Raw genomic sequence first — 13,446 nt, forward strand, 5'->3', positions numbered from 1 at the left:
ACGCAAGCAGGTTTTCTGAAAGCCGCATAAATCATTTGAAAAAAGAATGGAGTGAAGGAGGTCGGGAGGTCCTCAGGGAAAGAGAGACAGAGAGACAGAGAGAGGGGCAGAAGAACAGGCTGGGGAGAATCCCCAGGACAGACAAAAGGGCCCATTTCAAACCACCTGGGTTAAACTGCCCTTTTGGTGAGGCACTTTTGGTCCTGAAAGCCCCTTGTCTGGTGGCTTCTCTAACTGTCGAAAGAACTATCCCCATTTCCCAGACAGGACCACAGTGTTCTGCAGTTTGCTGAAGGGATACTACCATTCCCAAAACTTTTACTTTGAGATTCAATGACAGCCACAAAAAGAAAAAGAAAACCCAGCACCAGATTCAGAGCTGGGCTGAAGGTGTATGCTCTGTCCTCTACAGCAACTCTTAAAATAAACATTTTAGCAAAAACCGAAAGCTCCCTTCCAGCCTAGGGCAGTAATGTGGGTGGAGAGAGGAAATGTATACAGAAGTACATGCAGACAATGACAGACACGGCACAGGACAGGTTGCTTCGGCTTTATTATAAAAGGTGGAAAAAAAGGAATATTTTAGAAGCACTAGGAATGATTTTGATTGAAAACCCCTAAGTAAATTCTCTAGCCACTCCTTAATTTAAATGCTTAATAAACATGCATTTATTTTTAAAGCATGGGGTGTAGCTTGACTTTACTGGGAAGCTTTCTTCCATGAAGACTCAGTCACATGCCTCACCCCCATTATTGAACAATTACCTGAAGCTGCAATTACAACCCTATCATTTCATGCAGTTTAAGAAGAGACCTAGGTGACAGTGACTTTCCTTCCAGTCTTTTTTTCACAGTACATAGCCTTCCATAATTTATTCGACATGCAAAAAACTTTCTGCGCTGCGTGATCCCTTAGGGAACTATGGGATGGAACAAAAGCCCCCTTTACCATCCTGTGCATACTGTGACCTGGATAGCAGGGGTCATTTGTAATCAGCTCTCTCTTCCCTCCTTTAAAGGGAAAAGCTACTTTAACAGTTACAAAGTTAAACAAATAAACCAGCTTGCTAGATATATTTGTTGTTTATTAACAAACAACAGCAGAACATTTCTTCTCTGGACAGTGAGCAAGTATGTGTCTAAAAAGTGTGCCTCCGAGCTCTAAAAAAAGGAGGGATTGTTCTCGGGACAAAGATAATAAGTGCTTCTTTCGGAGCCACGGAGTGAAGTCATCACAACTCTTTTTTCCTATCAGAAAAGAGACAGGAAATGCCATCTCTAGAGACCCAGAGAAATGCTCTTTACTTTCTCTGTAGTTAGATGCTTTCCATTTCTTTTAAAACATAAAACAGACTAAAAAAAAAATGCTTAATGGTATCTGGAGTGACAATTACATTTACTTTCAAGTTTTTAGCTGAACTTTAGTCTACAGAGCTAAAATCATCCTTCAAAAATTCTTTTTAGAAATCTCCCTGTGACCAGGGATAGCTGAGATTTAAAAAAAAAAAAAAAAAAATCATAGAGACCCTAAAATAAGCAGGCATTCACCTAAAGAAAATGAAGACAAAGCTTTAAAGAAGACCTGACTGCACTGCAAGAAATCAGGCTGAACAGACAAACTCTGAGGTTTACTATACATCCTCTGCAATTAGGAACAACATTTATACAATAGAGAGTGTGAAACCATTTATATATATAAAACAATAACAGTTAAAAAAGCAAAATATGGCACTGATGTGAGAAAAGCAATTTCAAAAAAAAAAAAAAAAGAAAAAGAAAAAGAATAAACACTCAACTGAGAACAGCCAACCATCTGGAATTTTAAATAAAACTCAGATTCCACAGATGAAAACAAAGGAACACAAAGACTTGAAAAGGGCAAAGAAAGGAGGCGTCCAGAAAACACGTCTGTGACAAATACTGCAATTTCCTCTAAACCCACAGTGCAGTGGAGTTGAACACAAGCAGTTTCCAAACCTGACTTGGGATTCTCAGTTTTAATTTAACTATGCGAAATCTGTGAGGTGCGGCTATTGACATGGACCAGTGGGACAACGGTGAGACCCCTCAGTCCTGTGCAAGCGAGCATTTCACACTCCACTTCCTTCCCAAACCAGAAACCTGAAACATTCATGACGGGGCATGCATACTGCTTTTATTTAGTATTTTCCCCAATTCTTTTATAGTAAAAACACCTCAATGAACTTGTTTCAGGTTTCCTAAAATGCCTACCTACCAGTGTCATGCTCAGTTGCTTAACTTCACCCATAACACTGACCACCCTGGCACTGGGCAAGGTACCCCACACATGGCCCCAGGTCAAGCCCACGCAGCAGATGGGGGCAAGTTTCCTCCCCTCGTTCCGGGGCTGCTCCTTGGCTCACTGCTGTTCCTCTGTTACTCTTTTTTGTTTCTTTGTTTTTGTTTTTCTCTCTGTTACTCTTAAGAGGGCTTGTGCCAGCCAGAACAGTCCACATCCAGAAATTTACCTGGACTTCAGTAGTCTTTTATCTGTTCAAAATAATCCCATCTTCACATTCCTTAAAAGCCTAATTCCTTCCTCTGTAGACTATAACTCTTAGGATGAAAGGATTAACTTAAAATAATCAATATTAAGCATGGAACGACTCATGTCTTTCACCTGATCCCTTCCCAGGAAATAAAGCTGTTACTTTCAAACCGAAACAAGAAGAATCTCCATCTGCAAGAGGAGTGTGCCAGGTGGACGGGTGAAACTTGTGGGACAGTAATCCCTCCCTGGGCTGAAAGGTCTTAAAGTCTAAATCAGTCATTCATTCATCACGTGTTAACTGCACGCCCACATGTGCACAGGGCTGCTCTCAGTACCAGCAAAGAAGTGTGAATAGAACAGTCCCCCGTCCTCGAGAAACTTGGTAGACCCAGTTGTAAGAGAAATAGGGTAAGGGAAAAGAGAGGGATGGGTGCGGGTGGAGGTAGCTATTTTAGACAGGCGGACTGGGATGACATTTGAGTAGTGACTTGAATAAAACATAGATGTGAATTTGCAAAGTCTGGGGAAACACCTTCTGAGCAGCGGAAAGAGCAAATGCAGATGCTCTGAGTGTGAAAGGGACGCCAGATGCCAGTGCCATTGGACTGAGAAGGGACAGGCAGGAGAAGTGGGCAGGGGCTTGACCATGGATGGCCTCACCTGCCAGTGTGAGCACGATGGAAAGCTCCCAGAAGACTTAGGAAGGGAAGTGGCGTGGTCTGCTCTGCACTGCTGCGAGGTCGAGAATGTACTGAATGGGGCACAAGCTGCACGGCACAGGCAGGGAGGGGCTGCTGCACTTGCACTCTCCCTAAGGGACAGCTGGTTGAGGCTCAGAGATGGAGGTGGACAGCCAGACCACTGGCCACAGGCAAGCATGGAGGGAGATGGAAGGAGAGAGATGCATAGGAGGCTCCATAAGTCCTCCAGGAGAGAGGGGAGGACGAACTGGATGAAGGCTAGATGTGGAAGAAGTGGTGAGACGTGTTTGGATCCAGAATGTTTACAGAAGGCAGAGCCAACAGGACTTAATCACAGACAAGAGATGGGGTGAAAAAGAAAAGTCCTGGGTCACTCTAGGTTTTTGGTCAGAGCAGCTATGCTAAAAAGGGGTGCCATTTATTGAGAACTGGAGGAAGTACAGATTGGAATGGGGCATGGTAAAAGAGTCTGTAGGATCAAAAGTTGGATGGGTAAACAGGCCACAGCATCACACAGCACTGGGGCATCATCACGCTGTTGCTTGACCCCTGGCCTTGCAGACAATGGTCCCCAGCCTTGATAAGGTTCATAAATAGGACCTATCCAATACCTAATTTTAAAAAGAACGTTATAGCTTTTAGTGTAGTATCATTTTCAAACATTTCAGAAACCTTGGGAAAAAATTTTAAGTGATCAATTTTAAAGTAATGTAAGGTCTGTAGGCATACTCTGAGGTTTATAAAAATTTTAGTGAGTCATTGCAGGTATTGTATAATTGTTTCCTCTAGAACTCTTTAGATAACTACTGCCAAAAAGTGATTCTGCTCTTGGCCAACATTTTGTGAGTAATAAACTATATTTTCCACCTGCGGGGAGATGTTTTCTTGGAGTTCCTGCAAATGCTGGCGAGAACCTCTTAGTTCTCCTGGAGCTACAAATCTCCATAAATTCCTCATATGTGGTTAATAGTGATCATTGTGGATAACCCTACACAGACTCAAAGGCTGGAGCTTAACCAAACAACCTTTAAAATTCTTTAATAACTTAATTCAACATGCAAAAGTTGTTAATGAGTGTATTTACAGTTGTACTTGGGAGGAATATATCAGTTATCAAATTCTGAATTACTCACATCTCAAATAAGCCAAGTCACATCCAGGTTGGTCATTTCAGTGACATTTGGGAATCTCATCTATAATTCTATTAAAGACCTTTAATCTTATAAATGATCAGAGCTTTATCAAGAACCATAAGTCATGTATGTTTAATTATATGTTTTGACCTCATATTCTCACTTCTGGGAATTTAGCTTGGGGAAACAATCTCACCCCACACACAAAGCAAATAGCTATAAAAGTAAAGTGTTCACTGTGGTATTGTTTATATAATTAACTAAATGAATGAATAAATAAATAAATAAATAACTGGTAATAGTCTATAGGTCAAACAATAAAGAATTAGTTAAGTGAATTATAATAGTGTTAGAATAATATTCAGCTACTAAAATTCTAATTATTAAAACTATACATGTTCAGGCAGAAACATGGAAAGCGCTTCTGATATTAAATAGAGAATTAAGAAGAATATAAAATTATATCTATACTAGAACTAGAACTCTGATATATATATAAATCTAAAAATGGGGGCTGGCCGGTTAGCTCAGTTGGTTAGAACACAGTGTTATAACACCAAGGTCAAGGGTTCGGATCCCCAAACAGATGAGCTGCAAAAAAAAAAAAAAAGATATAAGGAAGGAAACTTGGAAAAGTGAGGATTTTGATTTATAAGGGATTGTTAGTTTTTGTTCTTTAATTCAATTTTAGTAAGAAAAGTGAGGATTTTGACTTATAAGGGATTGTTAGTTTTTGTTTTTTAATTCGGTTTTAGTAATATTCTTTTAAAATTTTGGTAATTTGCAAATGAATCACGGCACTATCCCTCCTGTGCCCCCCACCCCCAAAATGGAGAGTAAAAAGAAAGAAATGTAACTTCTTTTTGTATGTGTTCAGCCTAAAATGATAATAAATACAATAATGACTGTGAATTTGTAAAAATCTAGAAAAACCAGGCAAGCATAAAATTTCCAGTTTCCGGGCCGGCCCAGTGGCGCACTGGATAAGTGCGCCGCTTAGGAGGCGCGGCAGCGCTGCCGCCCGAGGGTTCGGATCCCACATACAGACCGGCTCCCGCTCACTGGCTGAGCGAGGCGTGGGAGCAACACCGAGGTTTGCAATCCCGTTGCCGGTCCCTGGTCCGGTACGGGGGCAACACTGAGGGTTGCGATCCGTTGCCGGACACGGAACAAAAGACAAAAAAAAAAAAAAAAAAAAAAAAAATTTCCAGTTTCCTACATTAAAACTAATCATGTTGCTTCATGAAGACCTGTTGATTTCCCAGTTGTTTCTACGCATTAGCATCAAATGCCAATAAATCCTAGACATTTTCGCAGGGAACGGATTTATTGATAACTCATGTTCATGATCAAGAGACTGAGGACAGAGTACAGGATCTGTAACTGTATACTTTGATCTATATTCACCTCCAAAGACTCACCGCTGATTCCATTATTTCTAAAGAGAAGGTGCCAAAAATGCAGATAGTTGCCTTAGGTGAAGCCCATTAGGTAAAAAAATTAGGAGCCCACCTGTCATGCTGGAATTCTAGGAGTGTTCATGTTTTCCTAGTGAGAACTGATGCAGGCGGGAAAGAAACTAAGCTCTTGCAGAGGGCAAGGTCCTCTTTTTAAAGAATTTGCTTTAAAAAAAAAAATCAAGATGTTCTCATCAAAATGAGTCTACAGATTTGTGTGTCAGGATAAAGACACTGGTTATTCATAATATTTTGAGAGTGAAAAGCATTGTGATATGAAAATATAGTATATGTCCTACATAAAAAGCATCTTTCCTCCTAAAAAATAAATAGCAAGTACCAGCTTACTTTACAATAGGAGATTTGAAGACTTAAAGATCAAACAGCAGGCTCATTGTCATGATATGGCCCCAAAGTGGAGAATCACATTCCCTGCCTCTACTTTAATTCTACTTCCTTTCAAATTCATACAAAAAGGGAAGGAAACATCATCTTCTGTGTAGTGAGCTGCTTTTCACCGTGCTGACTTAGAGATTCACCTATCCAAACACAGCAAACTCTACATGAAAATTAACTTACTACCAGTGTTCTCAACTGAACTTGGACATTCTCTCTACATGCAGTGACAAGGTCTAGCAGTGATCCTGTACATTCTAAGTCTTCCCTTTGGGCAGACAGGATTCTGCCACTGTGTCAAATGGCCCCGCATGTGTTGCACTGGTGGTAAGAATGGTACCTAAGCAAGGCATATTTCTAGTCGGCCACGAGAAACAGTAGCCAGGTGTGGAATTTTGAAAGCAGCTTGTTTTCAATGCTATCTACCAATTCAGCCTTTTTGGAAAGGTCATTTTAAGTTCACTGGAAGACTACTGTTTCGACATATGGTCACAAGGAGGCCCATACACGCTCTTGTTTTCTGTAATAAACCCTGATTAAGAAGCTCTGAGGTAGAAATGAGATTTTGTGTTGAGAAACAGAACGACCATAAGAAGAGCAATGGATATGCAGTGTCTATACATTAGTACTCCTAAGCGTAACGCCAGGTGGTTTGTATTTGTCCTCTCTCAATTGTCCTTACGACTCTCTGAGCTGGTTATGATCAGTCCTCAGTTTACAGCTGGGGGCGCTGCCAGGAATCCTGAGCAGGGTTGCTGGCTGGAATGCCTGTGTCCTTTCCTCTCTTTTCCCCACTGTCTAGCAGGGAGCTCCAGCTACGTGGACATAGCACTACTGATTTTCGCTCTCCCCTCTCCTAAGAAAGACCGGACGTACGCTGTCAGCCCTTTGTCACAGCACAGCGAAAAGGTGAGTGGATTTGGCATCAGAAGACCCGGACTGGAGTTCTAGCTCTGTTGTGCTGATCGGCCCATAACTCATCTCACCAGAAAACAGAAATTAAAACATGCTCTCGCTGTTTTAAGTCATCCTTAAGGGCTGGCTGGTTAGCTCAGCTGGTTAGAGCACAGCTTTGTAACACTTAGGTCAAGGGTTCAGTTCCCCATACTGGCCAGCTGACAAAAAAAAAAGTCAACCTTACATAAATTAGAGGGCTTACTAAGAAAAGTGAGGGTAGCCAAGAGTAAAAGCTCTAAAGAAGAAATATTGGTTACTATGACAAAATCTCAATGGCTCCTTTTCTACAGCTGATTGAAGATGTTCACATGATTTACTTCCTTGAATGTAAGTTAAGGAAAACAGCTCAATGGAAACCAAACCAAACCATGCAGGTGAACATGCGAGACAGGCACGAGACCAGCTCACTTCATCTTCCTGTGCTCCAGGCTCCTTACCGCTGAAGTGTGTAAAATAACAGGCCCCATCCCTGAGGGATGTTGTGAGGCTGAACGTAAAGTACAGTAGATGTCAGCCATTACAGTCTATAAAAATGAACTTTGAGGCTAAGCAGATAATCCAGTATTATCAGAATAGTTTTTAAAATTGCAGTGTATTAACATATAATGCCACATTATGCAGTCATTCAAAATAATGGTAATGGGAGGGGGATAATGAGAAATTGGTAAAGGGCCACAAAAAGTGGTTATGTTGTGTAACGTTGAATATAATAATTATCCTGATTTGAGCATCACATATTGCACACAGGTATTGATATTCAACGCTGTACCCCACAGGTATGTAGAATCAATTATGTTGTTTCAATAAATTAAAAGAAGGAAAAAGATAAAATAAAATAGTTAATTTTTCAAAAAACAAACAAAAGCCACAAAATAATGGTAACTATTACATAGAAAAAAGGAAAAATGTTCATGAGGCATTAAAATGCCATAAATATGCATTTGTTTACTGATATCCTTCCTAGTATCTCAAAAGGTTTCACAATTTTCTCAAATGTCATTTTTCATTTAATTACAGAACGCTTCAAGAGCATGGTGTTTGAAGCTCCTCCCAACAGAACATCTGACTCAAAGATCTGTACATGTAATTTTCCTTAAAATAAAAGGAGCATCATGTATTGCAAGATATTATTTAATGTGTATCTGTACCACCTATAATTTACTCCATAGATTACTATAATTTCTGATAAAAAAAGGAACAGAACTCAAAATACAGATATAGCTGACTATAAAAAAGATGATTAACAGTGAATAAATAAAATAAAACAACTCAATTATAACACAGCAAAGTAATACAAGGATCCTCAACTAGTAAACAAAGTCTAATTGAGAACTAAGCTGACTCTAAGACTGCTGCTTCTAATTCTCTATTACTTCTTTTGTTCCACCAGCATTTATTGGGAGCCTGCTTTGTGCGACGCTGGGCCCTATTCTGGGTATTTGGAATACAAAGGTGGACAAGAGAATCCCTGCCCTCATGGAGCTTACATTCTAGTGAGGAGTGAAAGAAAAACAAATAGAGTGAATACATAAAATGCTAGATGCTGGCAAGTACAATGGAAAAACAGTGGGAGGGGAAGGTGGTGAGAATGGAGTGGGGAAGGGGGGTTAAGGGACTTTGTAATGTTAAATAATATGGACAGGAAAGACCTCAATGAGAAGGTGACATTCCTGAGAAGGAAGTCAGGAATTGAGCTTCTGCAGATGTCTGAGGAAAAGGCCTTCTACGGAGGAAAAAGCCAGTGCAAAGGTCCTCAGTCAGGAGCACATCGGGCATGGGGGAGGAGCAGCAAGGAGAGGAATTTGGAAAAGTAGCAGGAAGCCAGGTGATGTGGTTTCACATCTCATGATTCACTCCAGAAACAGACTTTACACATGTATTTCCTACTAAGGTAAATGTACAGAGTTTTTGTTTAGGGAGTTGGCTAAAATATGAAACTATACGGGTGGAGGAAGGTCAATCAGGAGACACAAAGCACTGACCAAAGTAACAAACAAAAAGATGATATAAACTTTTGCAAGGTCAAGGGAAGTTCAGAAACCAGGAGAGCAGTCCAGTATCGTGTTAAGATTTGTTTTACTTATTTTATCATTATATTAGATACTTGTACTTCATTCTGAACTTTAGTATTCTGTTTCACTGCTTCCTTTCCATCACATAAAAGATAATATCTTCTTTAATGAATGGTCTAGCAGAGGTTGTCATCTACTTTAGGGCTCCAGAGCAGGGTTTCTCAACCTTGGCACTGTGGACATTTTGGGTCAGGTAATTCTTTGTTTTAGAGGCTGCTCTGTGCATTGTAGGATGTTTAAGAGCATCCCTGGCCTCTACTCCCTAGATACCTGTAGCAACCCCCTAGCTACAATCCCCACAGACAACCAAAAATGTCTCCAGACACTGACAAATATTGCTGGAGTGGGTGATGAAATTGTCCCTGGTTGAGAATCACTGCTCTAAATGTGAATAGATCAAAATTCTTCATCTCAGTTTGCTGTTGTTGTTTTGTTTCAAACCAAGGGGTTGATATTAAGGACTTATCTCTTCATAACTTTTATACATTTCCAAAGCCATGTGCTACATATGTATAAAGAACTAAATTCAGAAGTTGCAAACACCCTCCTGTCCCAGGGCCTTTGCACTGGCTGCTCCTGGTTGAATGTTTGTCCCAGACAACTCCTACTCATCCCTCAAGTGTTGCTAAGGCCTTAACTGCTAAGCCGCCTTGGAAGCTCTTCCCTGATCCTGGAGCATAAGTATGTTAGGTATTCCTATGGAATTCTGTCATAGCACCTGTACTCTTACTTTGTAGCAACTATAATAATTGCAACTGAATAATTATTTTTGTCAGCATTATTTAATGTCTCCTCCATTGTAGCAGGAACCGTATCTATCTTGTTGGCTTATGTATCTCCAGGGCACTAAGAGAACTATTGTGGACCCAAATTTATATAAACAAGTACATCACTGGTCAACTTTGGTACTTTTTACTCATAAGAACTTATGTACTTCACAAGCAATCGAAGTGCAATGATATGGCTTAAGGATAAATCTCTTAAGGCAAAATCTTGACTACGAATACACTTTATTTTGAGTACATATTTTTCTCTTTGGTTAACAATAAAAGCTATGAAAAGACAACAATGGTGGCAAAAGGAACAGTAAATTCTGCTTTGTTAGATGACAGTGAATGAGCCAAGGAACGAATGGATGTAGCTGAGGTAGTCTTTCTGGTTTTTTGACCTCCTTACAAGCATTTATTTTAACGCTATTTATTCTACACAGCATACACCATATTATATTGCTTACTCTTTTTATGTCTGACATTCTCAAATATATTTAAATTCCTCAAAGAGATTCATATTCTGGTGTCCACAGATGAGTTCAGAGTATCTGAGAGACCCTTAAAGTTTCAAGTAGAGACCTAGAAACACTTTCTAGGAACAGGGTCCACAACTTTGATGTGATTCTCAAAGGTGTCAGTTTAAGACCCACCATCTTGGGCCAGCCCGTGGCTCACCTGGAGAGCATGGTGCTGACAACACCGAGTCAAGGGTTAAGATTCCCTTACTGGTCACCTTTAAAAAACTTTAAAAAAAAGACCCACCATCTTATATGTTTCTATTTAATTTTCCATCTTCTGGGGATATTCCCATTATCTTTGGTCCATCTTTTAGGAAGAAAAATAAAATAAAATTTTTATTACCGATTTCCTCTCCTGCTTCAGTTCCTGAACATAGCGTGCTAAGTCCGCGATGATCTGTGAGGTCATGTTCTCAGAGATAACTTCATGCTGCCCAGCGTAATCGTTCATTTCGTTCAGGGTGGAAAGGAAAGCTTTACATGACGTGTACCTACGGGACAGAGCACACACCACTTTTCAAGCAGGGCCACATCCATTCTAACACTGCTTTATGTCAAGGAAATTTTTTTTTTTCCTTTTTGTCTTTTTTCGTGACCGCCAACGGATCGCAACCCTCAGTGTCGCGCCCGTAATGGACCGGGACCAGCAACGGGATCGCAACCCTCGGTGTTGCGCCCGCACCTCGCTCAGCCAGTGAGCGGGAACCGGTCTGTATGTGGGATCCGAACCCTCGGCGGGAGCACCACCACACTCCCAAGCGGCGCACTGTAGCAGTGCGCCACCGGGCCGGCCCTATGTCAAGGAAATATTAATTAAAATCAGGTTAATTCTCATCGACCTCCCATCGGAGCTGATGATTCATTACACATAGAGTGTCCTCATTAAAATGGTTGGGAATTAATTACAACTGAAGCACTTTTCATTTTGTGAAACTGAACTCCCCTGTGTAATGCAGTATTTGGCTTTGCTAATATTTAGTCCAGACATAATCCAAAATATATACATATGCTACATGTACTAATGTAATGGATATTTAGGTCTGAATTAGAGACAAAACACTTTGGGCTGTCCATGTTAAGACGCCTTAATTGCTGAACGGAATGGACATATTTCTTGGATAAATGAGTAGTGGTATAACAGGGACTCCTAATACTACAAAGTCAAACCAAAACTCTACAGTGCAAAATCCATCCTTCCTGTACTTGCTTGGATTATATTCTAAACTTTTCCTAATTACTTTAATTGAAACAATCTGGAATAGGTCTAGTGACTCAGTATAAGTTGAGCATATTTTTATTGGTCTCCCCCAATTTAAAAACTGACACAAATGTGAACGACGACTGCCCCTCATTGTTATAGATGTACATTTCTCCTTTCCCTGCACAATCGCCAGCAACACAATTATCAATGGTAAACATACTTGTACTCTTCTTCCTCCTTCGAGTTCTTTTTAGGTTGGTATTTCTTCGAAAGATTCCTAAAATGGAAATGCAGACATGTCACCTTATATAGAAAGATAATTGAGAAATCAGGAATGAAAGATGAAATTAGTGCTTTTGTTTACAAGTTAAAAAAAGAAAAAAAAAATTCACAAAATGTCCACAGCTGAAATCCATTTATTTCCTTCACTTTTTCAACATGTGTGATGAAGCTCCTGTTATTAAAGACTCGCACGGCTTTTTAGCTTTTACTTCAAAGGCACATCAAATAAGAACAGAAATGGTTGCTTGCTGGTCACTTAACTGGATGTTAGAACCTGACTTTGTTTAACTGGAGAGTACAGACCACGTGTAAATACACAGTGGCTTTCATTTGCAGCACTGAGGTGAGGGCAGTTTTTCTCATCAGGCCACCGTTCCCTCATGGTTAACCTTAGACAGGCATTATTGCTCCAAATCCAAAGAAAACTGTGTCCAAATGTTTAAACTAAAAATCAAAGTGTCAAGGGCATGAGTCTAAGACTGTGTGGCTGCCCCACCAAAGAGCTGATAAAAAACCACCTGTGAATAACTCTTCTTGAAGGAAATAGAGGCAATATTTGGGGGGTATCCATGCTAAGACATTTAACTAGGAAAACTTTTAACCTGCCTAGCAGGTGTGCACTGAACACACTCGGATTAGCCAAAATCACCCTAGTGTCCCTTCCTAATCCCATCTCCAGGTTAAGAATCCAAATACTTTTGTCGCCATCCAGCACACTTAAATACACACAGAAACTACGAGGTAATCATGAAAAAAGAAAACTCTCTAACACCAATCCTGCTGGCTGATTTCTTGTGGGTCCTGACTTCAGGCTTCTGTGGTTTGAGAAGTGACCACAGGATGCTGACTAACCATCCATGGCGGGACCCCTCACTTGTCATCACCTTGGTATTCACTTCCTTGTTTATTCCTATTGCTGTTCCTCTTTTACAGCAGGTACCTTTACTATTTCACATTTTATGTTTACTTTTTTCATTGCCCCAACATCTACAGATTTGCCTAGGAAAATATGTGATAACAAATTTACGATTTTGATCATGGTACCTTTTACATGCAAAGCGAAATGTGGCTTCATCTCTAATAAATGTACCAGATGATGTGGGAAGCAATGGGCTTTGGTAAAAAGGACACTGCTCTGGGAATCAAGAGCCCTTGTGCCACGAGCAAGTCAGCGCCTCCAGGTCCTCATCCGAAAGTCGGAGGGGGATGGACAACACGACCTCTATTGTCCCTTCTAGTTTTGAAATTCTGAGGGAATATATACCATTCACTGGGATATCAACTGTTGTGATCATTCAAAAAATGAAGATGGGGGGGCCGGCCCGGTGGCGCACTGGATAGTACGCCGCTTGGGAAGCGCGGCGGCGCTCCCGTCCGAGGGTTCGGATCCCACATACAGACCGGCTCCCGCTCACTGGCTGAGCGAGGCGCGGGAGCAACGCCGAGG

The 13,446-nt window shown here is 40.7% G+C and overlaps 1 protein-coding gene across 10 annotated transcripts in view; it reads right to left on the reverse strand.

Annotated features, from left to right (window-relative positions):
- FNBP1 (formin binding protein 1) overlaps positions 1 to 13,446 on the reverse strand; it is a 125,476-nt gene that overhangs the window by 61,472 nt on the left and 50,558 nt on the right. For all 10 annotated transcript variants that reach the window (XM_008578869.1, XM_008578878.1, XM_008578877.1 and 7 more), the window contains exons 3-4: positions 11,938 to 11,994; positions 10,860 to 11,007 (exon numbers count right to left, since the gene is read on the reverse strand). In XM_008578869.1, coding sequence (XP_008577091.1) covers positions 10,860 to 11,007; positions 11,938 to 11,994 — 205 coding nt within the window. The remainder of the gene's footprint in view (positions 1 to 10,859; positions 11,008 to 11,937; positions 11,995 to 13,446) is intronic.

Source organism: Galeopterus variegatus, unplaced genomic scaffold, assembly GCF_000696425.1.
Source record: "Galeopterus variegatus unplaced genomic scaffold, G_variegatus-3.0.2 Scaffold1777, whole genome shotgun sequence".
NCBI classification, from domain to species: domain Eukaryota; kingdom Metazoa; phylum Chordata; class Mammalia; order Dermoptera; family Cynocephalidae; genus Galeopterus; species Galeopterus variegatus.